Source organism: Macaca fascicularis, chromosome 7 (genome assembly GCF_037993035.2).
Source record: "Macaca fascicularis isolate 582-1 chromosome 7, T2T-MFA8v1.1".
Classification (NCBI taxonomy): domain Eukaryota; kingdom Metazoa; phylum Chordata; class Mammalia; order Primates; family Cercopithecidae; genus Macaca; species Macaca fascicularis.
In genome coordinates, this window is record NC_088381.1 from 168,012,267 (window position 1) to 168,039,165 (window position 26,899).

The 26,899-nt window shown below is 49.6% G+C and overlaps 1 protein-coding gene, 1 long non-coding RNA gene and 1 other non-coding gene across 25 annotated transcripts in view; 2 read left to right on the plus strand and 1 right to left on the minus strand.

The window, feature by feature from the left end:
- EML1 (EMAP like 1) overlaps positions 1 to 18,047 on the plus strand; it is a 210,519-nt gene extending 192,472 nt beyond the window's left edge. For all 23 annotated transcript variants that reach the window (XR_012416106.1, XR_012416105.1, XR_012416107.1 and 20 more), the window contains 5 exons: positions 11,735 to 11,832; positions 11,957 to 12,044; positions 13,506 to 13,601; positions 15,695 to 15,825; positions 16,501 to 18,047. Coding sequence is in view for 17 of the 23 variants with exons in the window: in XM_005562188.5 (XP_005562245.1) it covers positions 11,735 to 11,832; positions 11,957 to 12,044; positions 13,506 to 13,601; positions 15,695 to 15,825; positions 16,501 to 16,626 (539 nt within the window). In the remaining 6 variants the exon portion in view is untranslated. The remainder of the gene's footprint in view (positions 1 to 11,734; positions 11,833 to 11,956; positions 12,045 to 13,505; positions 13,602 to 15,694; positions 15,826 to 16,500) is intronic.
- A 325-nt stretch (positions 18,048 to 18,372) lies between these two features.
- LOC141407328 (uncharacterized) lies at positions 18,373 to 24,024 on the minus strand. Its single transcript, XR_012416108.1, has 2 exons — positions 23,935 to 24,024; positions 18,373 to 21,671 (listed from the first exon to the last, which is right to left on the minus strand). It is a non-coding gene; the product is annotated as an uncharacterized lncRNA (long non-coding RNA).
- LOC123574896 (U1 spliceosomal RNA) lies at positions 21,512 to 21,674 on the plus strand. The gene has a single exon (XR_006700078.2). It is a non-coding gene; the product is annotated as a U1 spliceosomal RNA (small nuclear RNA).
- Positions 24,025 to 26,899: the final 2,875 nt, after the last annotated feature.

The window sequence follows — 26,899 nt, forward strand, 5'->3', positions numbered from 1 at the left end:
GGGATTATGTTTAATTTACAGATCAATATGGGGGAAATTGCCACCTCGACAATAGTGACTCTTCTAATCATGAGCAAAGAATGTCTTTCCATTTATTTAGGTCTTTACTTTTTCTCAGCAATGCTTTATAGTTGTTGGTGTACAAATCTTGCACTTCCTTTATTAAATTTATTCCAAAGTAAGTTTGGTTTTTTTTTCTGCCATTGTGAATGGAATTGTTTTCTGAATTTTATTTTCAGTTGGTTGGCTGAATGTAAAAAAAGAATTGAATTTTGCACATAGATCTTATATCCTATGACCTTTCTAAACTTCTTTGATTAGTTTTAGTATAATAGTCCCTCCTAATTCACAGGGGCTACCTTCCAAGACCCCCCACAGGTGCCTGAAACTATGGATAACACCAAACGCTATGTGTACTGTTTCTTCCTATACATACATGCCTACGGCAAAGTTAAATGTATAAATCAGGTACAGTAAGAGATTAACGACAATAATAGTAAAGTAGAACAATATAACAATATATTGTAACAAGAGTTATGTGAATATGGTTTCTCTTTCAGAATACTGTATTATACGTAATATTTGCAGACCACAACTGACCACAGGTTGCTGAAACCACAGAAAGTTTCAGTCTTATTATATTATATTAATATCACTATATTTTATTAATTTTCCTCTGTTTTTCTGAGGAGAAAAAGCATTCAGTCTTTCATCCTGAGGGATGAAGATGCCCTTTATCATAGTGAGAAAGTTCCCTTCTATTTCTAATTTGTTTGGAGGTTTTAGCATGAATGGGATTGGCGTTTATCAGATGCTTTTTCTGCATCCGTTGGGATTATTATGTGGGTTTCATCCTTCATCTTATTTTATTAATATCACTACATTTATTAATTTTCAGATGTTAAACCAACTTCACATTCCTGTGATAAATTCCACTTAATCGTGGTATATAATCCCTTTTACATATGTTTGCTAGTGTTCTATTAAGGATTTTTGCCTCCGTGTTTCTAAGGGATATTGGTGTATAGTTTCCTTTCCTTGTGGCATCTTTGTCTCAGTTATGAGAGTGCTACCAGCCTTCCTGAGTAAATTAGGAAGTGTTCTCTCCTCTGTTTTCTGAAAGAGTTTATGGAAAGGTGGTTTTATATTAAATATTTGACAGAATGTATGTGAATTTGGTGAAACCATCTGGGCTTTTCTTTGTGGGAAGGTTTTTAATTACTAATTCAATTTCTTTACTTCTTATAAGTCTATTCAGATTTCTCTCTCTCTTTTTTTTTTTTCACTCTGTCACCTAGGCTGGTGTACACTAGCACGAACACAGCTCACTGCAGCCCTGACCTCTTGGGCTTAAGTGATTCTGCCACCTCAGCCTCCCAAGAAGCTGGGACTGCAGGCATGCACCACCACACCCAGCTAATTTTTTTGGAGACAGGGTATTCCCATGTCTCTAAACTGAAACTCCTGGGCTCAAGCAGTCTTCCTGCCTCAGCCTCCCAAAGTGGGATTACAGGCAGGAGCCACCAAATTTCTCTTTTCAACTCTATTTTTGCTTCATGTAGTTTGAATGAATGATTGGGCCGAGGTTATGCACAAATAACTTAAGCCAGTAAGGCTCCGTCCTCTGCCAGTGGCTCTGTGGGCAGGTAGAAGGGCATGTTCAAAGTTCAGGCCATTTCCATGTGGGCCTGGCTTTTACTTTCCACTTGCCCTTTTACATCTCCTCTATGCACATGTGCAGACTCAGATTGGCCGGAAGGGTGTCTGAATAGCCAGGATCCTTTCCTGCCCCCACTGTGCATGCACCAGCCTCCCTATCCGCCAGGAATACACTCACCCATACAATCACCGTAACCTCAGGTGAGCAGAGACCTTGGCCCTCCCCACCCAACTGCCCTAGAGATGGTCATTTCCATCCCAGTGCTACTATTTCCCCGGGCTCCATATGGAGTAAGCCCCTTTACAACAGCCACGTGGTCCTCAGAACCTGCTCTTCCCTGCCAGGACCCCTGTGCTGGCCCAGGTGCTGCGAAGGAGTGAGGGCAGCCCAGGGAAGAACACGATAGATTCACCCTGTTTTTACCTGAAGTTGAGAAGGTTTTCAAACATAAACAATTCTCAGGTTTTCATGTCTTTGTTCAATTTACAGAGTATGGAAATTATTGTTTTTGTCAGTTCTATAGAATTTCATAATTGGTTTATGGGGAGAGGATTGGCCAACCTTCCCATTTGGCCACAGCTAGAAGAATTGCCCTCTTATTTTTTGTGTTTTTTGGGGTTTTTTTTTTCTTTTTTTTTGAGATGGAGACTTGCACTGTTGCTCAGGCTGGAGTGCAGTGGCACAATGTCAGCCCACTGCAACCTCTGCCTCCCAGGTTCAAGCAATTCTCCTGCCTCCGCCTCCCAAGTAGCTGGGACTACACGCTTTCGCCACCACACCCGGCTAATTTTTGTATTTTTAGTAGAGACAGGGTTTTGCCAGGTTGGCCAGGCTGGTCTCAAATTCCTGGCCTCAAGTGATCTGGCTACCTCAGCCTCCCAAAGTGCTGCAATTACAGGCATCAGCCACCGCCCCCAGCAGCTCTTTTTTTTTTTTTTTTAATGGCTTTTTTATTGTTAGAGATGAGTTCTCACTATGTTGCAGGCTGGAGTGCAGTGGGTACCCACAGATGTGATCATAGTACCCTACAGCCTCAGTCCCTTCAATAGCTGGGACTACAGGCATGTGCCACTGCACCCAGCTCTGCCATTTCTTTTTTTTTAGACAGAGTCTCACTCTGTCACCCAGGCTGGAGTGCAGTGGCGTGATCTCAGCTCACTGCATCCTCCACCCCCAAGCTCAAGCAATCCTCCCACCTCAGCCTTCCGAGTAGGTGGGACTACAGGCATGCACCACCACACCTGGCTATTTTTTTTGTATTTTTAGTTGAGATGAGGTTTTGCCATGTTTCCCAGGCTGGTCTCGAACTCCTGAGCTCCAGCAATCCACCCCCATCTTTGGCCTTCCAAAGTGCTGGGATTACAGGCGTGAGCCACAGCACCAGACCTGCCCTCTTACTTTTAATATAACTACAATATCATTGTCTCCTCCCCAACCCAAATTAGCATTGATGTCTTAATGTCATCAGATAACCAGTTGCATGTTCAAATTTTCAATTTACTTTTTTTTAACAATTTGTTTAAACCAGGAAGCAAAAAAAGGCCCACACAATGATAGTTGGTTGATATGACTTATTAGTTTCTGTTAATCCATAGGTGTTCTCTCTCTCCCTCTATTACAATAAATTTGTTGACGAAACTGGCTCATTTGTCCTGTAGCATTTTCCACAATGGATTTTGCTGAATGCATCTTTGTGGTGGTGTTTCATGTGTTTCTCTGTCCCCTGTATTTCCTGTAAAGTGATTTCTGGATATCGAGGCTTGGTCATATTCAAGCTCTATGTGTATTGCTGTATTTTTCCTTTAGGAGGCACATAATGGCTTTTTCTCACTTTTTGTGATGTTAGCAGCTGTTGATACCCAGTGCCAAGAACCATAAAGGTTGCCAACTATTGATTTCCATTGTTAGCTTTTCTTCTTCATTTACTAGATACAGTACTTCTATGAAGAGAAACTTTCCTTCATCTACTATTTTGGTACCCAGCAGTAGAGTTCATATAGGAAAGTCAGGATTAATGCTTGATTTCATTCACTTTATTTTCCAGTTTCTGAGATAATGCATTTGCTTTCTGCTCCTCTAACAGTCACCAATCAGTGGTGGTGGTGGTGGTGGTGGTGGTGGTGGTGGTGGTGGTGGTGGTGGTGGTGGTATTGGTGGTGGTGGTATTGGTGGTGGTGGTGGTGATATTGGTGGAGGTGGTGGCAGCGCTGGTGGTGGTACTGGCGGCAGCGGTGGTAGTGGCGGCAGCAGTGGTGGTGGTGTTGGTGGTGTTGGTGGTAGTGGTTGTGATGGTGGTGGTTGTGATGGTGGTGATACTGGTGGTTGTGGTGGTCGTGGTGGTGGTGATATTGGTACTGGTGGTGGTGGTGGTATTGGTGGTGGTGGTGGAGGTGGTGGTGGCAGTAGTGGTTGTGGTAGTGGTAGCAGTGGTGGTGATGGTAGCGGTGGTGGTGGTGGTGGCGGCAGTAGTGGTGGTGGTGGTGGTAGTAGCGGTGGTGGTGGTGGTAGCGGTGGCGGTGGTGGTGGCGGTAGCAGTGGTGGTGGTAGCAGTGGTGGTATTGGTAGTGGTGGTGTGGTGGTGGTGGTGTAGTTTTGGTGCCATTATGGATTGAAGTATATTTGCTATGTTCCAGTATATTATATTAGGTGGAACAATGTATCCATCATTGGCCAGTGGAAGTTACTCTAGTTCACTCCTGGGTCCTTTTGACATGACCTCAGGAGCCTTTAATACTCGTTCTCTGGTATAACAAGTTGTTTCAGGATACTTGTATATATCTTTTACCTATAGCCCTTTCTCTCAGGAGGCCCTCCTTCCTTTTTCATCTGAAGGGAGATTACGATATGGGTGTTAGGAGTGCTCATTGCCACGGGGTAGGAGGTTGTCTCTAAGCCTTTTCATTATGTGATTATGTTGTAGGAAATACTGTTTTTCTGTCATGCGCAGGCCATTTGTCTGTGCAAGAGTGTCCAAGTGCTGAGACTCTTGGAAATTGGAGTTTTGGTTGTGGGAAATACGTGGCTGACTCTGAGCTGCTGGTCTCTGTAGGGATCTTCTATTTTATAACCTTATTGACAGCGTCGACTCTGCCTCACAGTGGGACGTGTCCTCAAGCTTTAGAGAGAATCTGATAGAGCATCTCTTTTGGATGCTTTTTCCTTGTCCCTGAACCACGTTCATAACTTCTCACCCTAAACAGACAATGCTCAGCCCCCGTGCCAGCCCTTTCTCCATGTCGAGAAGGAGCCTGACTTGGAATGCCTTTCATTCATGACCTCTTCAGTGTCACATTTCTTTCTGTTAATGTAGCCAGTGTTCTGTATCCTATCCTGTGTTTCTCATCATTTTCTTAGTTATTTGAATGTCTGCTGAAGGCACGAGGGCCTCATCTGCAGCCTCTTTCCTGGAAAGCCCTCTGATACCTGTCAGCGCCTGCTAACATGAGCGGGTCTGTTGGGAAGCATATTTCTATTTCTTGTCAGTTACACTAATGACCATTCCCTGGAGAGCAGAGAGCTCTTCCTACTGGAACTCTGCTTCTTGGCTTCAGAGTCATTGCCTGGGAGCTGTGTGGGGCAAAAGTGAAAGCCCTAAGCCAGGGCCAGGCCAACTGCATCTGAATCTAGTGTCCTCCCTTAGTTAGCCAGGCAACCTTTTCAGATCAGACAGTGAGTTACCATGAGGCCCAACTGAAGGAAGTGTGAATGAGTTCTCTGCAGAGCATTATGCAGATGTCACAGGGGATGTGCTGTCATCTTCAGTAACAGCAGCACTGATGGCCCCAGGAGCGGCACCCAGATGGTGGACTCAGACCCCTGGAGAGTGACCCACAGTTCCATAATGGGAGGGACCCTATTTTGTTCAGCACTGTGTGCCCAGCTAGCTCCTAGCACAGGGTTTATGACAGGTTAGTTGCATGCATGAATATAGCTGTAACTAACTACAGTGCAGCGGACATAAAGCAAAATGTGATCAGCAGTATGAGTTTTCTGGTTACACAAGATTTTTCCAGCATGTAGGCTATACTGTTGTGGATTACTATCTCCTTTTTGGATTTAAGTATTTACAGACCTAAAACTAAAGAGAGAGAGAGAGACAGCATTCGATGCCCAAACACAGATTGCCATTGACATGGAATTTCAGAAACTTGCTGCCAAAATCCCAGCCGAGGTCTGTAGCCCATCTCCAAGGTAGCAGCACCCTGTGCTAAGAAGGGAAACCATGATGAAATGGTAAGGGCTTTTTCTCATTCCATCAGTCTCAGGAAAGCTCTGAGGGTTCTACTGATGGCCAGAGGAAAAGCTAGTAGCGGTTCTTGAGCTTTATAGGTGGGGCTGGGCCTCCAGGACATGGGAAGGACTGACGAGCCCCCAGCCGCAGGCCCCCTGCCCAGGGATAAATGCCACCTTCACACTTAGTGATGTGGGTGGACATTGACCCTTTGCCACAGACTGGGGTTGTGGAGACGGAGCTTTAGGAGGAACTGGGCTGTTTTGCAAATCGAGGTTCAAGGCTAATGTTAACTGTGCAGGGGTGCGGGTCTGAGGGGTTGCCTCATAAACTGGACAGTCAAAACTTTAGCAGCAGTTGAGAACTAAATCCTTCTGGTGATTTCTCACTTCTCGCACAACAGGCAGGCCCAGGTTTGAGTTGTTGGTCTGTACCTCACCATGGGCGGAAGAGGGAGGTTCAGAAAGTCAGCCCTGGAACTCTGGGCACACACCTGGAACCCGACCACGAAGCCGAGCCCTCCAGGAGTGCATGCGAATCACCCAGAGCGGGTGGGGGTTCTTTGGCATATGCTCAGAGCCACGAGCCTAGAGAATTCCCATGGATCACTGAGTACCCTTCTCAGACATGTTTTGGCAACTGCTTTTTCATTTATGAACTGTTTTACATAACATGGTCTTTTGCTGATAAGCTAATGTTACGTGGAAGTTGATTACAACCACAGTCAGTTAAGTGTTGGCAAAATCCAGCTCCCTCATAGGCTTATAAATACAGAAGCTTCATAGTGACAGGTCTCATATTTAATATGCATGTCAAGAATCTCATAGAGCACTTTATGATTGGACAGAATGGAGTTTTGATTGAATTAAGATTGTACTTTTTTAAAGAACAGAAATAGGAAGAAAATAATTTCCTACCTATTAAGCCCAACTGCAGATCCTTAGCCTGCCTGTTCTAGTTTCAGCTCATTGAAACTAGGGTAAAAATCTGAACATGAAGATGAAAGAGAGAAGCCCAGAAAGGACCAGGTGCAACTGGCCCTGCAATTGCATTTCTCTTCTTTGATCTTATCCATGTCGTTGTTTGAAAGGTGGGTTTTTTCTGCTTTTACTAGAATGACCCAGAATCTGGCATTCACTCTGTCACTTGCAGTATCAAATCCCGTCTGCCCGGGTCTGAGAGCTGTGGTGTTGCAGCCCCTGCCACCGAGCCAGCCCTTTCCCCTGCCATGTGGCATCCCCCTTCCCTAGGCCAATCCCCATGCAGATGCAGCAGTCTTGTTTCCAAGCCCAAAATTACAGTCTGTGCCAGGAGAGGGGTTGCACCATAGCTGCACGGTTGTTCCTGCACCTGCAGACCATCTTCCACCGCAAGATCTCACTCGTCAGCATGCAGGTACTTTGCAAGCATGCAAGGATTTCTGTGTGTGCCACTCACCTGGCTGTGTTGCCGTACACAAGTTACTAAGCCTCAGTCTCCTCATCTGCAGAGCAATCTAATTGAACCCTCTGCTGGGGCGCTGTTGGGCTTGACTGAAGCCCCCAGCCTCCTGCCTGGTCAAGAGTGAGCAATCAGTAGAAAACAGCAGTAAGGTTGTCCTCCCCTGAGTGCCCGGACTCTTGTTCCCGTGTCTTTATGAGTTCTCCAGTTGGTTTTCATTTGGGGCCAAATCCTAGCTTATTTCAGTGGAGTAAGTTTAGGAATCTCAGTCTCCGAGAGAGCTGGGGAAGGAGGCTTAGAGAGTTTTTGGAGGAGAGGCGAACAATTAGGGAAAGAAAAAGGGCTCTGTGGGACCCAAGGAACAGGCTGTGCTACGTTTCATCTGGCCTCTGGTTAGCACATTGACGAACGCTGGTTGGTTTTGATTTCTTAGCAATTCGTTTTATATATTTATGGATGAAGGTAGGTAAAAGAGCTAGGATTTGAACCCCATTTTTCTGCCTCAAAGACCACATTCTCATCCTCACACTCTGCCATCTTCCCAGGCAGTCGTTGTAGTCAATGTCGTTTTGAGTTTTCTTTGTGGTGGGGGCCAGGGGCTGGGAGGCACCTCCTCCGAGGAAGAGAACATTTCTCCTGGTTCTGCCTTTGTCTCTGAGACGCTGCCTGCACTTCCACATCACGCACTGGCGGGTGTGTGCTAAGGACGTGGAGACCTGGGTGGGGTGGGGTGGGGTGGTCACAGTTGTCCACAAGGAAGATGAGGACCTCCTAGGACATCTCTCCATACCTGTGCAGAGGCCTGGGGATGTGGACGATACAAGCAGCCAGTTCCCCTCTGCAGGGAGGACTTGCCCAGGCAGAAGGGAGCTTCAACTCCTGCATGAAGACTGTGGATTCTAATGGGAAAGAGGAATTACAATGTGATTAAGGCTGTCAGAGATAGAAGTGGATTGCTGAAAGAGATTGTGAAGCCCTGTTTCCTTCATTTTTAAAAACAGATATGGGGGCCAGGTGTGGTAGCTCACGCCTGTAATCCCATCTCTTTGGAAGGTCGAGGCGAGTGGATCACCTGAGATCAAGAGTTCGAGACCAGCCTGGCCTACGTGGCGAAACCCCATCTCTACTAAAAATGCAAAATAATTAGCCAGACGCTGTGGCAGGCACCTGTAATCCCAGCTACCTGGGAGGCTGAAGCAGGAGAATCGCTTGAACCCAGGAGGCAGAGGGGCAGAGGGTCCGTGCACCATTGCACGCCAGCCTGGGCAACTCCATCTAAAAAAAAAAAAGAAAAAACTGATATGGGGATGGTGGTTACACAGGTATATTTGTCAAAACTCCTCGAACCATGCACTTGAAATGTGTGCATTTTGCTGCATGAAAATTGTGCCTTGAAGCTCATTTTTAAGTGAACTTTTTTGGGGGATGATGTTGTAACATGACTTTTTTTCTTAAGTAATTAATCAATTGCCTTAAACCTGTTTGTTAAATAACAAATAGTTCCATTATGGCCGGGCACAGTGGCTCACACCTGTGATCCCAGCACTTTGGGAGGCCGAGGACGTTTTGCTTGAGCGCAGGAGTTCAAGACCAGCTTGAGCAACATAGTGAGACCCCTGTCTCAACAGAAAAATTAAGAAATTAGCCGGGCGTAGTAGCGCACGCCTGTAGTCCCAGCCGCTCTGGACACCATGGCAGGAGTCGAGGAGGTCGAGGCTGTGGTAAGCAGGGATTGCACTGCAGCACTGCAGCCTGGGTGACACAGCAAGACCCTGTCTCAAGAAAAAAACCAAACAAATGGTTCCATTATGAAAGAGACCTCATTATTTTTTGAGTTCACAAATGATCAGGTAGTTGTTTTTTTTTTTTTTTTTTTTTTTGAGATGGAATGTCGCCCTGTCGCCCAGGCTAGAGTACAGTGGCGCGATCTTGGCTCACTGCAATGTCCGCCTCCCGAGTTCAAGCCATTCTCCAGCCTCACCCTCCTTAGTAGCTGGGGCTACAGGTGTGTGCCACTGCCTCCAGTTAATTTTTGTATTTTTAGTAGAGACAGGGCTTCACCATGTTGGCCAGGCTGGTCGCAAACTCCTGACCTCAGGTGATCTGCCCGCCTCAGCCTTCCAAAGTGCTGGGATTACAAGCTGAGCTACTGCACCTGGCCTGATCAAGTAGTTCTTTGAGACCTTTTGCATAAGCGTGGACAGCCAATCCCCTGCCGTGTCACGTGACAGATTTTCAGCTGTTCTTTACCCTACAGCTGGTTGGAGGGGCAGTGCCCCTGGAGGCAGACTCCCTGGGTTTAAGCCAGTTTCAGGAAACCTGTGCAACCTTGGACGAGTTAGTTTGTTGTACACGCCTCACTTTCCTCTCTTGAAAAATGGGGATAATTATATCTATTTCATGAGGTTGTTACAAGGATTAAATAATACAGGAAGAGTTTAGAATTGGACCTAGCACATAGCAGACTCTCAAACATATTGACCAGGCCGGGCACGGTGGCTCACGCCTGTAATCCAGCACTTTGGGAGGCCAAGGCAGGTGGATCTCCTGAGGTCAGGAGTTCAAGACCAGCCTGGCCAAAATGGTGAAACCCCATCTCTACTAAAAATACAAAAATTAGCCAGGTGCAGTGGCATGTACCTGTAATCCCAGCTACTTGGGAGGCTGAGGCAGGAGAATTGCTTGAACTCAGGAGACGGAGGTTGCAGTGAGCCAAGATCATACCATTGCACTCCCCAGCCTGATCAACAAGAGTGAAACTCCATCTAAAAAAAAAAAAAAAAAAAAAAAAAATCCATATTGGCCATTTAGTAATTGTAATTGGTATCATTAAGTGGCCATTGTTAGTAGCATTTCGTGTTTATTGTGGTCATCGTCACTGTTGCTGTCCAGGCATGGCCAGTTGCAGGCACTGATCGCAAGGACAGTTGGTTTCCGGCATGGTCACCTGGCCTTCTCGAGCCTCATCAGCAGCCGATGGCAGCCCATCTCTGGCTACAGTAGTCCTTTTTGGTTTTTTCAGCAAAAAATGTGTAGTTGCCTCATTCCTTCAGGATTCTTGATTTGGGTAGGCTGCATTGGTCTTACATCGCCCCTATTTTGACCTGGCCTAGGCCAGCACTTCCTAAAATACCATTCCCTGAGGCGCCAGGCCACCCTGGGTCCTGCAGGATTCCCGCCTGGCGGAAGGAACATCACAGGAAAGAGGGAGGGGAGAAACAACCCTTCCTGATGCTTTACGCTCCTGTGAGCACCAGGCCCTGTACAAATAATTGTCCAAGTGGAGCCTCCCGACTGCTATGAAAATGCGCTGCTCACTGTGTTTTGTGGATGGAGGACTTGCAGCCCCCTAGCTGGAGCGGAGAGACCCCCGCTGCCCTGCATTCTGTTCTGGACCCTGCGTGGCTCCAGGTTTCCAGTCCTTCTTTTTGCTTGCTGGCTCAGGAAAGTCTGACCTTTTCCCGGACTCACCTCCAGGCCCGGTTTCCTGTCCTGGGCGCCCTGGGTCCTCCTCCCTGCGCAGCGTGCACGGTGTGGTTGCTTCCAGCCACCAGGGCTGCTGCTGCCTTTTGTTGCAAAGGGCTCCTTCCCGTGTGTTTCCACACAAGCATCACAGCCTGAGTCCTTAGGCCCTCCCAGAACCAGAAACCCAGGGGGAGAAGATACTAAGATACCCCTGGATAGAGAGGCGGGAAGGGCTGTCCAGGCAGAGGGCAGTGAGTGCAGAGGCCTGAGTGAACCCGTGTGTTCAGTGAGGAGTGACATAGCTGGAAGGCCATCCTGGTGGGCTTTGTGGGCCCCTCCAAGGAATTTAGTCTCCATCCTTCAGTGATTGGGACAGGGAAGGGCCTATAAGATTTCATAAAATTGTATGAAAAGAATGTATAGGGTGCGGTGGCTCACGCCTGTAATCCCAGCACCTTGGGAGGCCAAGGCAGGCAGATCACTTGAGCTCAGGAGTTTGAAACCAACCTGGTCAACACAACGAGACTCTAACTCTACAAAAAAAAAATGTTTTTAAATTAGCCAAGTGTTGTGGCACACGCCTGTAGTCCCAGCTACTTGCCTAGGATCACTTGAGCCCAGGAGGTTGAGGCTGCAGTGAGCTATGATCACACCACTGCACTCTAGCCTGGGTGATACAGCAAAACCCTGTCTCAAAAACAAAAGAGTTCATAAAAATTTATAAATCTTTACCAGATTTTATCATCTGGCCAGGTGTGTATTTTTCAAAAGATAGCTTTGGAAGTAGCAGAGGATTCATTCAAAGGCAGATGTTTCTCTTGGCAATACGTTAATCTGGCGATTTTGTCTAAATCTGTGGTGGCAGCTACCATTATCCTTTGTAACGAATAAAATGTGTATTGTTAACATCTGAAATGTGATTTGTCATCTTTTTATAGATGGGAATTTCTTAGCCATAGGCTCGCATGACAACTGCATCTATATATATGGTGTCAGTGACAACGGGAGGAAGTACACGCGAGTGGGCAAGTGCTCGGTAAGCGCTGACGGTGGCCCTGTGGCTCCTGCTGTACCTGCATGCAGTCATTTAACTACAACGGAACGGCGTTGGCAGGGACTTCTAAGGCCAGTGAAATGAAGATGGTGTTTTTCTCTTCCAGGGTCATTCCAGCTTCATTACTCACCTGGACTGGTCTGTAAACTCGCAATTCCTCGTGTCAAATTCCGGAGACTACGAAATCCTCTACTGTGAGTACCACCCTGGGGTTGTAGGAAGTCTCGATCTCAGAAAGTGTTCACTCTGAGACCCAGGAGGCCTCTGTGGAAACCCAGCTCCCGTATGACTTAGGCACGTGCCATCATCTCTAGGCCATGGTTTCTGCCTCTGTAACATAGAGGCGTGGGGCTGTGTGGCCTCTTGGGTCCTTCTGGTTTCCTGCTGACTGCGAGCCCCTGTGGAGGAGAAGATGCTGGGCCTGCCCAGAGGGGAAGAAGGCCCTGCAGAGGGGTTCTGGGGGCAAGCAGATGTGGCAGAAGGGGGTGGGTCTGGGTGGATGTGGCCGAAGTGAGTGGGTCCAGAGCTGTCCAGGCAAGAGGAGGGCCTGTCAAGGTGTTATCCTCACAGGAGGGACCATGAAGTCCCTCCCACCTGGGTAGACGGCAGCCCTGGGACCCCTCCTCCTCCTCTTCCAACCCCACCCTGGCCAGTGTCTGGGCCCAGGCACAGTGAGGATGATCGCGGCTAGCACTTACAAGCATATCCTCATGCCATGCACTGGTTCCTCAGACACCCACCAAGCACCTGCCACGTGCCCCACTCTGAGCCACACAGGTCGGCTCATGGGGCACAAGGAAGGCCTCACTGCTGCCCTGCTGGAAGTTACTAGAAAGTGCAGCGTTCCTCCCCTGCATCTTCTCAGGTGATCCACAGCGCTTTCTGGCTTGGCCCCATGATGCAGGGAAGGGCTCAGAGCCCAAAACACAGGCCCCAAGAGCCCACAGGGGTAGGGGAGTCACACTCACTTGAGCGTCACCACTTGTTGAGGACCAGGACAGGCAGGACACTGGCGGCAGGGAAAGCAGGGCAGTGTGTACCAAGACTGAGCTCCCTCCAGTGGGGAGGGCAGCCACACCATCTCACCTCCTCCCTGTCCAGGTCCTGCCTGACACAGGCACAGGAACGGATGGTTTTCAGGCACAGTCCCTGGGTCTAGAACCTTCTCAGATGAGGTCTCGTACTCTGCTGGTGAGAGCTCATTTGGGGAACACACAAATGTTCCTTGGGAGGCCCTTGGTGTGACTGGTTTCAATAACCTCCATTCCTGACTCTGAGCTGAAGGGACTGAGGGGGATGGGGAAGCTGGGGGGCCTGACAGCAGGGGCAGAGCTGTGTTCAGGGGCTCTGGCAGGGGCAGGCAGCAGGCGGAGACCCAGGAACCAGAGACAAGAGAAGCCAGACTGGGAAACAGAGACGGAGATGGGAAAAAAACAAAGAAGAGGGCGTTTCCACCCAGGCCCAGGGGCTCGGGCTCAGTTCCAGGGGAGCTCACAGCTGTGCACATGTGGTTCCCGCTCGACTGGGAAGTGGAGGGTCTCCCTCTCCGGGGAGGGCTCTGTACCCAACGGGCACAGCTCTGGGGGCTCAGCCTTGCCCAGGGGAGGGGTGGGGCCTTGGCTTAGATGTCACCAGACTGTGTTTGCTTTTTGCAGGGGTTCCCTCTGCCTGTAAGCAAGTCGTAAGTGTGGAAACTACGAGAGACATTGAATGGGCTACCTATACCTGCACTTTGGGATTCCATGTTTTTGGTGAGTTTGCTGCAGATTTCACTGGTTCCAACAAAAGAGCGTCTCCTTTTAAAATATGTCTTCAGTAGCTGTGGAGTCTCATGGTCACCCGTCTTGTCAGACTGCTCTGCTGCTACAGGAGGCCTGTGCGCCACACCTCCTGCTGCACCCTGGGGTCGGGCCGGAGCTTGCCTGGCCATGGCCTGCTGAGAAGAACCGGAAAGATGGCTTTTTAACCCTTCTCCATCGTACAGGGCGGCGGATCCCTGGGACCCTCTCCTATCAGGTTGTGTCATGTGGACCTGGGTGGGCCAGATGGCACTCAGTCAACTTATCATTTGTGACGGTTATTATTTATATTTTTTTTGTTCTTAAACTAGAAATTTCACTTTCTTCAAAGTTCACTTTAGGAATATATTCATAAGTAACCTAAATTAAAGGGCTGCAAATTAATAGAATTTTTTTTTTTTTTTTTTTTTTTTTTTGAGACGGAGTCTGGCTCTGTCACCCAGGCTGGAGTGCAGTGGCGCGATCTCGGCTCACTGCAAGCTCCGCCTCCCGGGTTCACGCCATTCTCCTGCCTCAGCCTCCCAAGTAGCTGGGACTACAGGCGCCCGCCACCTCGCCCGGCTAGTTTTTTGTATTTTTTAGTAGAGACGGGGTTTCACCGTGTTAGCCAGGATGGTCTCGATCTCCTGACCTCGTGATCCGCCCGTCTCGGCCTCCCAAAGTGCTGGGATTACAGGCTTGAGCCACCGCGCCCGGCCTAGAATTTTTAAAGGTAGTATTTATCATCTCTTTACATAAGACCACAAGTCAGTAGATTGGTGAGAATTTGCAGTTTTGTGGTGTTCAGTGCTGAGATCCAGAGGTTCACTCCAGAGCTCCCCGTCAAACCCGACATGCATCCAGCCCTCTCCTAGCCACAGGTATTGTTAAAAGGGCCCCCCACCCACCCATCCTCCAGGCCCACCTGGGCTCAGGGATGCAGAGCCTGGAGCCAGTAATGATGGGCACAGCTGCCAGGCTGCCCCAAGCAAGCAGCAGCCACAGTGAGTGACCCCAAGAAACACATGCACACCCAGGGTTAAAAGGCCTTTGGAGACACCTGCTCTTGTAGAGAATTATAGCAATAACAAGGAAACTGCAGGCTTGAGGACAGGGCAGCTTCCCACCAGATGCTTCAGAGATCAAGGAGAGGCATTGCGTTGGGAACCAGGTTCCTGGTACCGTCTGCCTTGGCCTCGAGAAGAGGCCTCGGAAGACCTGGCAGCTCAGAAAGCTTGTCTTTGCTCCTTTCGCGCAGCAGCGCACTGGAGACTGGCCTGAGTGAGAGGAGACTGGCCTGAGTGAGAGGAGACCGGCCTGAGTGAGAGGAGACCGGCCTGAGTGAGAGGAGACCGGCCTGAGTGAGAGGAGACCGGCCTGAGCGAGAGGAGACCGGCCTGAGTGAGAGGAGACCGGCCTGAGTGAGAGGAGACCGGCCTGAGTGAGAGGAGACTGGCCTGAGTGAGAGGAGACCGGCCTGAGCGAGAGGAGACTGGCCTGAGTGAGAGGAGACCGGCCTGAGTGAGAGGAGACTGGCCTGAGTGAGAGGAGACTGGCCTGAGCGAGAGGAGACTGGCCTGAGTGAGAGAGGAGACTGGCCTGAGTGAGAGGAGACTGGCCTGAGCGAGAGGAGACTGGCCTGAGCGAGAGGAGACTGGCCTGAGCGAGAGGAGACTGGCCTGAGCGAGAGGAGACTGGCCTGAGCGAGAGGAGACTGGCCTGAGCGAGAGGAGACTGGCCTGAGTGAGAGGAGACTGGCCTGAGTGAGAGGAGACTGGCCTGAGTGAGAGGAGACTGGCCTGAGTGAGAGGAGACTGGCCTGAGTGAGAGGAGACTGGCCTGAGTGAGAGGAGACTGGCCTGAGTGAGAGGAGACTGGCCTGAGTGAGAGGAGACTGGGTGCACAGGGAGAGGCCGGAAACCGAGGCTGTTGTGCTTTTGTGACCCTTGTTTCTAAAGCTGGACTTGAGGCAGTTTTGTGTTCAGGACTGTCCAGTGGGCGGCTCCTGCACGCCGTGGCCCTGTGGCCCCTGATGTCTCCAGCGCCGTTTGCGGTCTTTGTTTTAGGAGTGTGGCCAGAAGGCTCAGATGGAACTGACATCAATGCCGTCTCTCGGGCCCACGAGAAGAAACTCCTGTCAACAGGCGACGACTTTGGCAAAGTGCACCTCTTCTCATACCCCTGCTCGCAGTTCAGGGTAAAGGGCTTGTTTCTTCGCTAATCTTGTCCCCCATGGGGCGTGCACGTATGCCCGACCTGTTGGGAGACTAAATGGAAATGGGCTGTGAGTGAGTGCTGCCAGTCACAGAGGCGGATGTCACTCTGTTATCCGTGCCCAGAGCACTTCCGGCTGCCCCTAGGGAAACCCCAAGCCCCACGGGACCCACAGGGCCCTTCAGATCCGCTCGTCTACCTCTGTGGCTCCACAGGCTCACAGCTCTGCCCTCCGCCACGACCCCCTTGCTGCGCCCCTGCTCAGCTGAGCCAGCCCTGAGGCTTGGGGCACCCTTCCTCATCCTCCATCACCCTGACCCTGATCCTCCTTCAGCAAGAAGACCCCTCGCCCTCAGCCCCAGGCATCTGGTTAGGCCCGCTTTTGGGGCGACCTCATACCTGGCACCTCTGATATTGAACGAATCTCTCAGCCGAGGGCAGTCATTTGCTCGTATTTGTCCCCTACCAGGCCACAAGGACTGTGGGCTTTGTTTCTGTGTCCCTTCTGTGTCACGCACAGAACAGGTGCCCAAGTGAGAGCTGCCGAGTGGAGGGCGAGTAAAGGAATGAAAGCATGCAGTGAGAATTCAAGCACTTTCCCATCCCAGATGGTTTGCCTTGTAGTAAAGGAAGCTTTCCCCCATATCGTTCCCTCCAGGCTCCGAGCCACATCTACGGCGGGCACAGCAGCCACGTCACCAACGTCGATTTCCTCTGTGAAGACAGCCACCTCATCTCCACGGGCGGGAAAGACACGAGCATCATGCAGTGGCGTGTTATTTAGTCCCCACCAAGAGCTGTGGGGAGCAGCATGGCAAGGAAGACACAGACTCACATTACCCTTGGTCACTGTGATTTCTGTTTTGTTTAAAAAATTCTTACAAACCTCAGGAAAAGTGGGCCCTCTGCCGGCTACCTTAGCTTAGTGCGCCAGCAGGCGCCACAGCGGATCAGTGGTTCCGTGTTCACTTTTGTTGTACAATATATGACACAGTGCACATTGAATACCAACAAGGTTCCAACGTTTACATTACAGCGACATCAACAGAAGTAACTGGTATATTCTTAGTAACTTTTCTATGAACTCTTCAAAAATGGTCACAGAATGCCTTTTAAAACATTGTATATAGTCTTCACTGTTCCACCATCTAGCTTGCTAAGTCAAATATTTATGATGCTAATGAGGTACTGAACCATGATGGCTGTTGAGGAATTGGTCCTAAAAGGACAGATCACTTAAGAAGAGTGAATAACTGATTTGCACGGCTGAATCAGGAGACGCAAAGATGAGACTGTATTTGGTTACATTTTCCAAGGTTTCCTTACATTCTCCCTTGGGGAGGCTGTGAGAGAGGGCTTGTATTCCTCTTGTGCTAAGCAGATTCTACTCCTAATTGACTTAAATATTTCAGCAGGGTACACAGGCGTTTCCGAGTTTCAGTGACACCGTCCTGCCTAACCGGATGCGGTCAGCCTCTTCACACCCACCTGGCTTGCATCCCCCATCCCTTGTTCACACGCCCTGATTCACGGTGAGACATTTTGCCACCTTCTTGTGTATATTACTTGGCATGAGATGATATTGTACTTGTATAGATTCTAGCAATTCATAATAAATATGTCAGACTAGGCTTTACTGTCTTATGCTTATGGACGTTGTATATTTGTATTTTACGACCAAGTAGACCAAGTCAGAAAGATCTCTCGAGCGCACCGTAAACCTGCAGACAGAAGTCCCGAAGGGCTCCGCCAGGTACCAGGGCAGCTGCTTTTCCTGTCTTTTGTGCATGGGCGACTCATTACAGTGTGAGATAAGATCGAGTTCTGATGCGTTAAACGGAGGTGGCAGAAATTTGTCAAGAAGGCCTTATCCATTTCGATTGTGTGACAGATTGAAATTTATTGTTTACATTGGGGAATGTATCTCAAATTTTTAAATAGAAGAGTAATAAACAGACTTTAAAACAAATATTAAGATTTTTACTCATTCTAGGCAAGCAAGTCGATGGAATTATCTGAGCTCTATGGCACTGGTTGTTTAGAGTGGCTGATTAAGTGCAACTTTCAGAAACATTTTTGATGGCATCACCAGCCTACTGCGGAAGTGCAGGGCACCAGTAAACACCATGTATTATTGCAGATGAATCTGTTTGTATGTATCCTTGTCAAATATATTCTATAATGAAATAAAATCTGAAAAGTGGATTTCTTATTGACCTATATTCATGAAAGCATATAAATTAAAATATTTAAAATTAGATATGATTCACACTATGTTCTGTTTCATACGCAGATTTTGTTCTCACCTGGGCCATTTGCAGGTGAGACTGTAGTTTGCAGATGAGACTGTAGTTTGCAGATGGTGTGGAAACATTCATCAGGGGAGATAACTATAAAGGATTTGGCCTATTACCATACTCAGTTGTCAGTTTATGTGGTTTTGTGAATACTAGCAAAAGCAATTGTTTTTCAATTAACAGTGGAGGGAATGATAAGATGAGGGAAGGAAAAGGCATTCATTATTGACTTACATGTCAGTAAGGTCTACTTTTATTTCAATGCACTCCTATTTTCCAAGCTTAATAATAGACAAAGGATAAAAAATATACACACACAAATATACTATTTTAGATATATGTACTATTTTATATATATGTAAACTACTATAGCTCTCTTTGTAATGAATTAATCATTTTATGAATGAATGAATGAATGAATTTGATGGATTTAAAATGGCTTCATTTCATTGTAAATGAAATTCTTTGACCAGTGCAGTATTAACCTTGCAGGTGTTCACTGTTCATTCAGTCACTGTTAACACAGCCAGCAATGGCCCCGTGCCGCTGCTCAGCACCTCTCAGGCAAGCAAGGCCTTGAACCTCCAGGATTCTCCCAGAACGAGAGGCTCGGGAACCGGGCAGCTCTTAGCCTGGCTTCCCTGCAACACGTAAGATGAGGAAAGATGAAAGGAAAGGAAAGATTACGATTTATTTGTAGTTACGATAATTAAGTCTGTTAGCATGAGAGAATTTTCCAGTGAACAAAAAGCCCCCGGGATTTTTTTTAATTTACTATTTTAAACTTTGTGTTAAGATGAAATTGTTGCTTTTGCAGAGTAACATCTCCGTGGCAATCCTGTTTAGATAAGGTCAAGCAAGTATCAAGGGAACACTGGATTTCCTCGAGAACAGGGTAGGCACTGGCGTTCCCATGCTTTAAAGCTTGCGGAAGAGCACAGTTGACCCTTGAACAGCAGCAGGGTAGGGGTGCTGACCCCACATGCAGAGACCTACATATAACTTTTTACTGTCCAAAAACCTAACTACTGATAGCCTACTGTTGACTGGACGCCTCACTGAGAACAATTTCCACTTACTTTGTTAATATGTATTATATAGTACACTCTTGGAATAAAGTAAGCTAGAGAAGATGAAATGTTAAGAAAATCATAAAAGAGGCCAGGCACAGTGGCCCAGCCTGTAATCCCAGCACTTTGGGAGGCTGAGGCAGGAGGATCGCTTGAGCCCAGGAGTTCAAGACCACCCTGGGCAACACAGTGGGACCCCATCTCTACCAAAAACTTTAAAAAGTAGCTGAGTGTAGTGGTGTGTGCCTGTAATCCCAGCTACTCTGGAGGCCGAAGTGGGAGGATTGCTTGAGCCTGGGAGGTCGAGGCTGCAGTGAGCCTTGGTCAGACCACTGCACTCCAGCCTGGGCGGCAAAATGAGACCCTGTCTCTCTGGGGACTCTGGAGGCTGCCAGCTGGCTGCCGCCCGCCTCCAGGGCCTGGGAAGTTGATTTGAAGAGTGACACCACCAGGGAAGGGAGGTAAACATCCTGCGGGAGGTAACACAGGAGGCTCTCCTCAGAGGCTGGCTTTGGGAGCCTGGGTGTGCTTGAGATTGTAGATTGCTCAACCCAAGCCAGGAGAAGAAGCTTCCGAGCCAGCTTGGGGGACTCCAGTATCCAAGGGCAGGTAAGGGAGCTGCGGAGAGGAGGGAGACCCAGGAGGGCGGTGGTGGAGCAGAAGACAGTCCCGCACGCGGAGGATCTTGTGTCCCCAGCAGCAGGGCAGCTCGATGTGGTGCTCACCAGGAGCCAGTGTGGGCTGTGCACTGGCTTACCAACCGGCATTCCAGCGTCTCCACGCGCAGGCAGTGCCCGGCGGGAGATACAGGCAAGGTGGGGACAGCCTCAGCCACGTAGGGAAGAGAGAACATGAGGCCACAGGTTGCACAGGGCTGTCAGGAGCCCAGTGGGGGTGGGGGTGAAGAGGTGGAGGGAGTTTCCAGGCCAGTTGGAACTGGGGAGAGGCAAAGTTCAGTGGATTCTTGGCATTGGTAGATCTTAGGTGCCTGGCCGCCGGGGTGAGAGGGGCTCCCTGGCAGGGGCTGCCGTACGTCACTGGAAAGCCTATTCTGGCATCTCCCCAGCCCCCCACATTTTTTCGAATGGTTACTTCCATCACCCAAAGGTTGGCTATTCCATTCATTAGCCATCTCTTCTGTGGTTTGGGAACAGGCTGCTGTCATCCTGTCTTACAGGCATAGGAGCACATAGGAAAGGGCAGACGAGAATGGTCCAATCCACAACTGGGGGGACAGGTTTTGGTGAAAAGGAGCTGAGGAACACGCGCTTGATGCAAGGTGAAAACTGACTCCAGGTCCAGACGCGGTGGCTCATCCTTGTAATCCCAGCACTTTGGGAGGCTGAGGCAGGCGGATCAAGAGGTCAGGAGATCGAGACCAGCATGGCTAACACGGTGAAACCCCGTCTCTACAAAAATGCAAAAAAATTAGCCGAGCGTGGTGTCCCAGCTACTCGGGAGGCTGAGGCAGGAGAATGGCGTCAACCCAGGAGGCGGCGCTGGCCATGAGTCGAGATCGCGCCACTGCACTCCAGCCTGAGGGACAGAGCGAGATTCCGTCTCAAAAAAAAAAAAAAAAAAAGAAAAAGAAAGAAAACTAAATCCAGGCCTGTTCTTCCTGCAGATTCTCTTTTTAAAAAAACTTTGGCTGGGCGCGGTGGCTCATGCCTGTAATCCTAGCACTTTGGGAGGCCGAGGCAGGCGGATCACCTGAGGTCAGGAGTTCGAGACCAGCCTGGCCAACATGGTGAAACCCTGTCTACTAAAAATACAAATCAGCTGGGTGTGGTGGCACATGCTGGTAATCCCAGCTACTTGGGAGGCTGAGGCAGGAGAATCACTTGAACCTGGAAAACGGATGTTGCAGTGAGCTCACACCATGACACTGCACTCTAGCCTGGACAACAAGAGCAAAATCAGTCTTAAAGGCCGGGCGCAGTGGCTCACACCTGTAACCCCAGCACTTTGGGAGGCCGAGGTGGGCGGATCACGAGGTCAGGAGATCGAGACCATCCTGGCTAACACGGTGAAACCCCGTCTCTACTAAAAATACAAAAAATTAGCTGGGTGTGGTGGCGGGCGCTTGTAGTCCCAGCTACTCGAGAGGCTGAGGCAGGAGAATGGCGTAAACCCGGGAGGCAGAGCTTGCAGTGAGCCGAGACCACGCCACTGCACTCCAGCCTGGGCGACAGAGTGAGACTCTGTCTCAAAAAAAAAAAAAAAAGAAAAAAACTTTACAGAACAGTTCAAACATTCACAGAAGTAGAGAGAGAGCCTCTCGCCCAGGCTAAAAATTATCAGCGTACTCATTTGGCAGGGGAGATACCGTGATCACGAAAGTGGTCTTCCCAGGGCAAGGCTTATCCACTGCACTCCGGACATGCTGACCCCTGCGATTTCCCCAAAAGTAGGAAACTTGGCTGCATCATCTGTGGTCATGGGGACTGTGTTCATGCTTTCCCCTGGTTAAAGAAAAAAAAAAAAAATCTAGAAAATCTTGTTTCCTCTGTCTCGCCTAACTTTTGGGGGAGATGGAGTTTTTTGTTTTGGTTTGGTTTGGTTTTTGGGTTGTTTTTTTTGAGACGGAGTCTCGCCCTGTTGCCCAGGCTGGAGTGCAGTGGCGTGATCTCAGCGCACTGCAACCTCTGCCTCCAGGGTGCAAGCAATTCTCCTGCCTCAGTCTCCCGAGTAGCTGGGATTACAGGCGCCCGCCACCACACCTGGCTAATTTTTGGGTGTCTTTAATAGAGACAGTGTTTCACCATGTTGGCCAGGCTGGTCTCAACTCCTGCCCACCTCAGCCTCCCAACGTGCTGGGATTACAGGTGTGAGCCACTGCACCTGGCCAAAATGGAGTATTTTTTAAAACAAGCCTACAGGAGTTTGAGACCAGCCTGGGCAATATACCGAGATCTCATCTTTGCAAAAAACTAAAACCTCAGCTGAGTGTGGTAGAGTGCACCTGTAGTCCCAGCTACTTGGGCTGAAGAGGGAGGCTCGCTTGACCCCAGGAGGCTGCAGTGAGCTGTGATTGCGCCACTGCACTCCAGCCTAGGTGACAGAGCAACACCCTGTTTCTAAAACAAAACAAAAAAAAAAAAGTCTAAGCCACCGTGCCATTTCACCTATAAATACGTCAGTCTGCCGCTGTGGTAAGAACACTTTATGTGAGGACACCATGACATTGTAACAGCTGACAAACTTGATGATTTCAGTTTCTCGGGCTGTCAAACCTGACCCTGTGGTTCGGAGCCTGGCGCTGCATGACTTGCAGCACAGGAGCATAGAACAGCTGCCCGGCCTCCCTGCTGAGCAGTTCAGGGTGGGGTGTCAAGCATGCAGCCCCCAGTTCTGAACCCTTCTCCAGAGCCCAATTCTGCACCCCAACCCCGCTGCTCGATGCCCAGTGGCATCCCTGCCCCTCCCCACCTCCTCCTGCAGGCGGGATGCTCAGTGCTGTCTGAAACCTGGGCTCCTTCCAGCCCCTCCTGCCAGGTCCCCAGCTGTACTTTAGGCCACCTCAGGAGACCCCCTTCTGGGCCACCCAGGCTGGATCTTTCCTACCTTGATGGTAGGCCAGACCGGACCACAGGAGCCTTTAGGAGTTCCCAGTTCCCTCTTGAAAGAAGGAGCCTTGTTTAAGGGGAGCCTCCCCTGCAGGAAGTCCGTGCCCTCCCGGGGTGTCCCAGGGGGTCCATAGGTCAACTCTATGTTTCAATAAAAGTGGGACACACGCGCACACCACCCTGCACTAGGGAGCTGGGGCGGGGCTGGGGGCAGCACACACTTTCCCGCTGATCTCAGGGGACCCCGGCATGCAAGAAGCCGGAGGGGACATGAGATTCAGGGGCTCTGGAACACAGATGACGCCTGGGCTTATAATGCGGGCCAGTTAAGAACAAATTTGGTTATTTAGGCTGAAAACACGAGTAGCTGATCTAGCAGACTGAATAAGTAATTATGAAAAGACCTTGAACTTGGGTTATAAATTTAAAACCTCCCCTCCCAACCGCCTTGCAGCCCCGCGGCCAGCTGCAGGTGCGCCACCTAGTGGCAGAAGAGCAGAGCACTGCCCCTCTCTCCGGCTTGCCAGGGCTGGTTCTGAGCTAGGAAGGGTTGGGGGTGTGGAGAGAGAGAGAGAAAAGGAAACTCTGGTTGACTTTGTGGGTGGGGCGTATGTTTCACTTGACCTTCTGAGAGAGCTTTCAGAGGTTCGTGGAGAACCCCAATGTTGCTGATCACCTCTCAGCTGCAGTGCCCTGGAGCTGAATGAAGGTGTTCTGTTGAGGTGCAGCCTCCTTCTGCAGCCCTGAAGCACCGGGAGGGCTGCCTCCATCGGCCTCCTTCCTGCGGAGATCCCACCACCCTCTGGGGAAGCCCACTAGACAGGATCTTAGACGACCCGTCCCATCCTTGCTCAGAGGTTCACATCTGGTCCCAGGGGACACTTGTGCCTCCCACACCCACACCTTGCAACAGTGGGTGGGCAGTTACTGCCTTCCACATGCAGCCTTCTCTGGGCAGCTGGCGCTTTCGAGGCACTGGTCCACAAATCGCAGACGGCACATATGAAGCCCTCCGAGTGGCTTAGGTAGATGTACCCTCCCGGGTCCTCCCTCGAGAGAAACAGGGTTGGAATCAACAGCTCAACTTCCTCCCAAAGAAATCCTCCTTACAAATATTACTTCTGAAAATGTCTAATTCCCAACCCTTTAGTACTCTTACCATGGATGAGGATGCCCAGCAGGAGTCTCGGAAACCTCTTTTGTAACTGCTGCTCATGGTCTAACAGCGCCTCTGGAAAACACATCTATTGGATCTTGGCTCCTCGGCTGAAAGGTCATTTCAACATTCAGTTACATAACCACAAACATTATTGCGCAAGTTTTTTGTACATATTTGCAAGAGATTATCTGGGATCCTACCTGGAAGTGGGACTACCGATTTTCTGGGGCATGCACTAAATATTGCCAAGCCATTCTCCACAGCAGCTACACGGGCAGCCTGGGAGTCTCTGTTGCTCCGCTTCCTCGTCCATATTAGGAATTGTCATTTCATCTCATCTCATATAGAGCCCTGAGAAGCAGGATCCATCGCCCCTCTTTGAAGAGAAGAAAGAGGGTGTATTAGGCCGTTCTTAAACTGCTATAAAGAAATACCTGAAGGCCGGGTATGGTGGCTGACGTCTGTAATCCCAGCACTTTAAGAGGCTGAGGCAGGCAGATCACTTGAGGTCAGGAGTTCCAGACCAGCCTGGCCATGGTGAAACCCTGTCTCTACAAAAAATACAAAAAATTAGCTGGACATGATGACCCATGCCTGTAATCCCAGCTACTTGGGAGACAGAGGTGGGAGAACGGCTTGAACTTGGGAGGCAGAGGTTGCAATGAGCCAAGATCAGACCACTGCACTTCTGCCTGGGCAACAGAGTGAGACTTCATTTAAAAAAAAAAAAAAAAAAAAAAAGAGAGAGAGAAAGAAAAGAAGAGAAGAGAAAGAAAGAAAAAGAAATATCCAAGTCTGGGTAATTTATAAAGACAAGATGACTGGGCACAGTGACTCACGCCTGTAATCCCAGCACTGTGGGAGGCCGAGGTGGATGGATCATTTGAGGTCAGGAGTTCAAGACCAGCCTGGCTGAAATGGTGAAACACTGCCACTACTAAAATTACAAAAATTAGCTCAGCATGGCCAGGTGCGGTGGCTCATGCCTGTAATCCCAGCACTTTGGGAGGCTGAGGCAGGCAGATCACTTGAGGTCAGGAGTCCGAGACCAGTCTGGCCAACATGGTGAAACACCATCTCTGCTAAAAATACAAAATTTAGCCAGGCATGGTGGAGCACACCTGTAGTCCCAGCTACTTGGGAGGCTGAGGCAGGAGAATCACTTGAACCTGGGAGGCAGAGGTTACAGTGAGCGGACATCGTGCCACTGCACTCCAGCCTGGGTGACAGAGTGAGACTCTGTCTCAAGAAAAAAAAAGAAAAGACTTTTAATTGGTTTATGGTTCTGCAGGCTGTACAGGAAGCATGGTGCCAGCATCTGCTTGGATTCTGGGGAGGCCTCAAGCAAAGAGCTTTTATTCACGGCAGAACATGAAGTGGGAGCAGACAGTTCGCACGGTGAAAGCAGGAGCAAGAGAGACGGGAGAGGAGCAGGTGCCACATGCTTTTAAACAACCAGATCTTGCAAGAACTCACTCACTATCACGAAGAAGCACCAAGAGGATGGTGCTAAACCATTCATGAGAAATCCACCCCCATGATCCAACCACCTCCAACACTGGGGATGGCATTCAACATGAGATTTAGCAGGAGCACATAACCAGTATATCAGGGGTTAGAGACACTGAGGTACTCGCCCCAGGTCACTCAGCAAGTTGGTAGCAGAGCTAAGGGTGGAACTCCCAGTTCTCACAGCTACGTTCTGTGCCGGCGTTCTCAGCCTGTTGTCTACAGAGCACTATTTGAGTGGGTGCTACTAGAGTTTCAAATAATTTGAGACTGTGCTGCACACTGCAGCATATAGAGATGTGACATATAGAGATGTGAGCGCAAGTTGCCTCTGACAGGCATAGGAAGATTATGCATTTGGGCATTTCCCCATCTCGAGCATCAGACACCTTTGCTCCTAAGGCACTGGTGATTGGCCCAGGGATCAATATTCCACACATCCATCTTGGGAAATGCTGTGGGAGAAGGTTAACCATACAGAGGCGGCCGGGTGTGGTGGCTCACGCTTGGAATCCCAGCACTTTGGGAGGCCGAGGCAGGAGGATCACCAGAGGTCAGGAGTTCGAGAGCAGCCTGGCCAACATGGCGAAACCCCATAATTTTGTAAAAAAATACAAAAATTAGCCAGGCTTGCTGGCGGGCGCCTGTAATCAGATACTTGGGAGGTTGAGGCAGGTGAATCGCTTGATTCTGCCTGGGAGGCAGAGGTTGCAGTGAGCCAAGATTGCACCACTGCACTCCAGGCTGGGTGACAGAGTGAAACTCCATCCCACCCCCCACCCCCACAAAAAAAAAGAATGTGGTTATAACATTTCAGCTTATAACATCTGAGACAATTCCTCCCTCCTTACCAGGACTGAACTAGGAAATGGCCAGATTTCCTGTCATGGCGAGACTGATGTCACATGCTCAGTGACATTTCTGAGATTCTTTTGGCCAAATGGGCTTCAGAGTCCCTTGGGTTCTCCCAGGGCCTCAGACTGCGGCTACTGAAAATAGAATGGACTGTGATCACCACCACACTGCCCAGCCGCCCATGGATGCCCGTGGGGTTCCTCTGCACAGGGATCCCCGTTCATGTGGCTTCTTTTACTCTGATTCACACAGAGGAGGCAGGTTTAGAAACACAGCATCTGTTTGCACTTAAAATAAGCCTTGGGAGCAGCAGGCAGCAGCCCTGTAGTCCTGGCCACAGTGGCAGCTGAGGTAGCCCCTCCTCCACCTTCAATCATTGCTCCTCCGTGGCGTTGGCCAATTTGAAAGCGTTCTCAGAAACTGATGCTACAGGAAAGGCCTCTACCTTGTTTTGGCAAGTTCCCTCCTGCACTTCTTTCCCAGGCTGAGGCAGCTCCAGGGCTCAGAGAGCCAAAAGCAGGAGAGGGAGAGGACTCAGCCAGACGCAGGGATCTGGGGTCCAGCCAGCAGCCGCGCAGCCACCACGCTCATCCGCCATGCT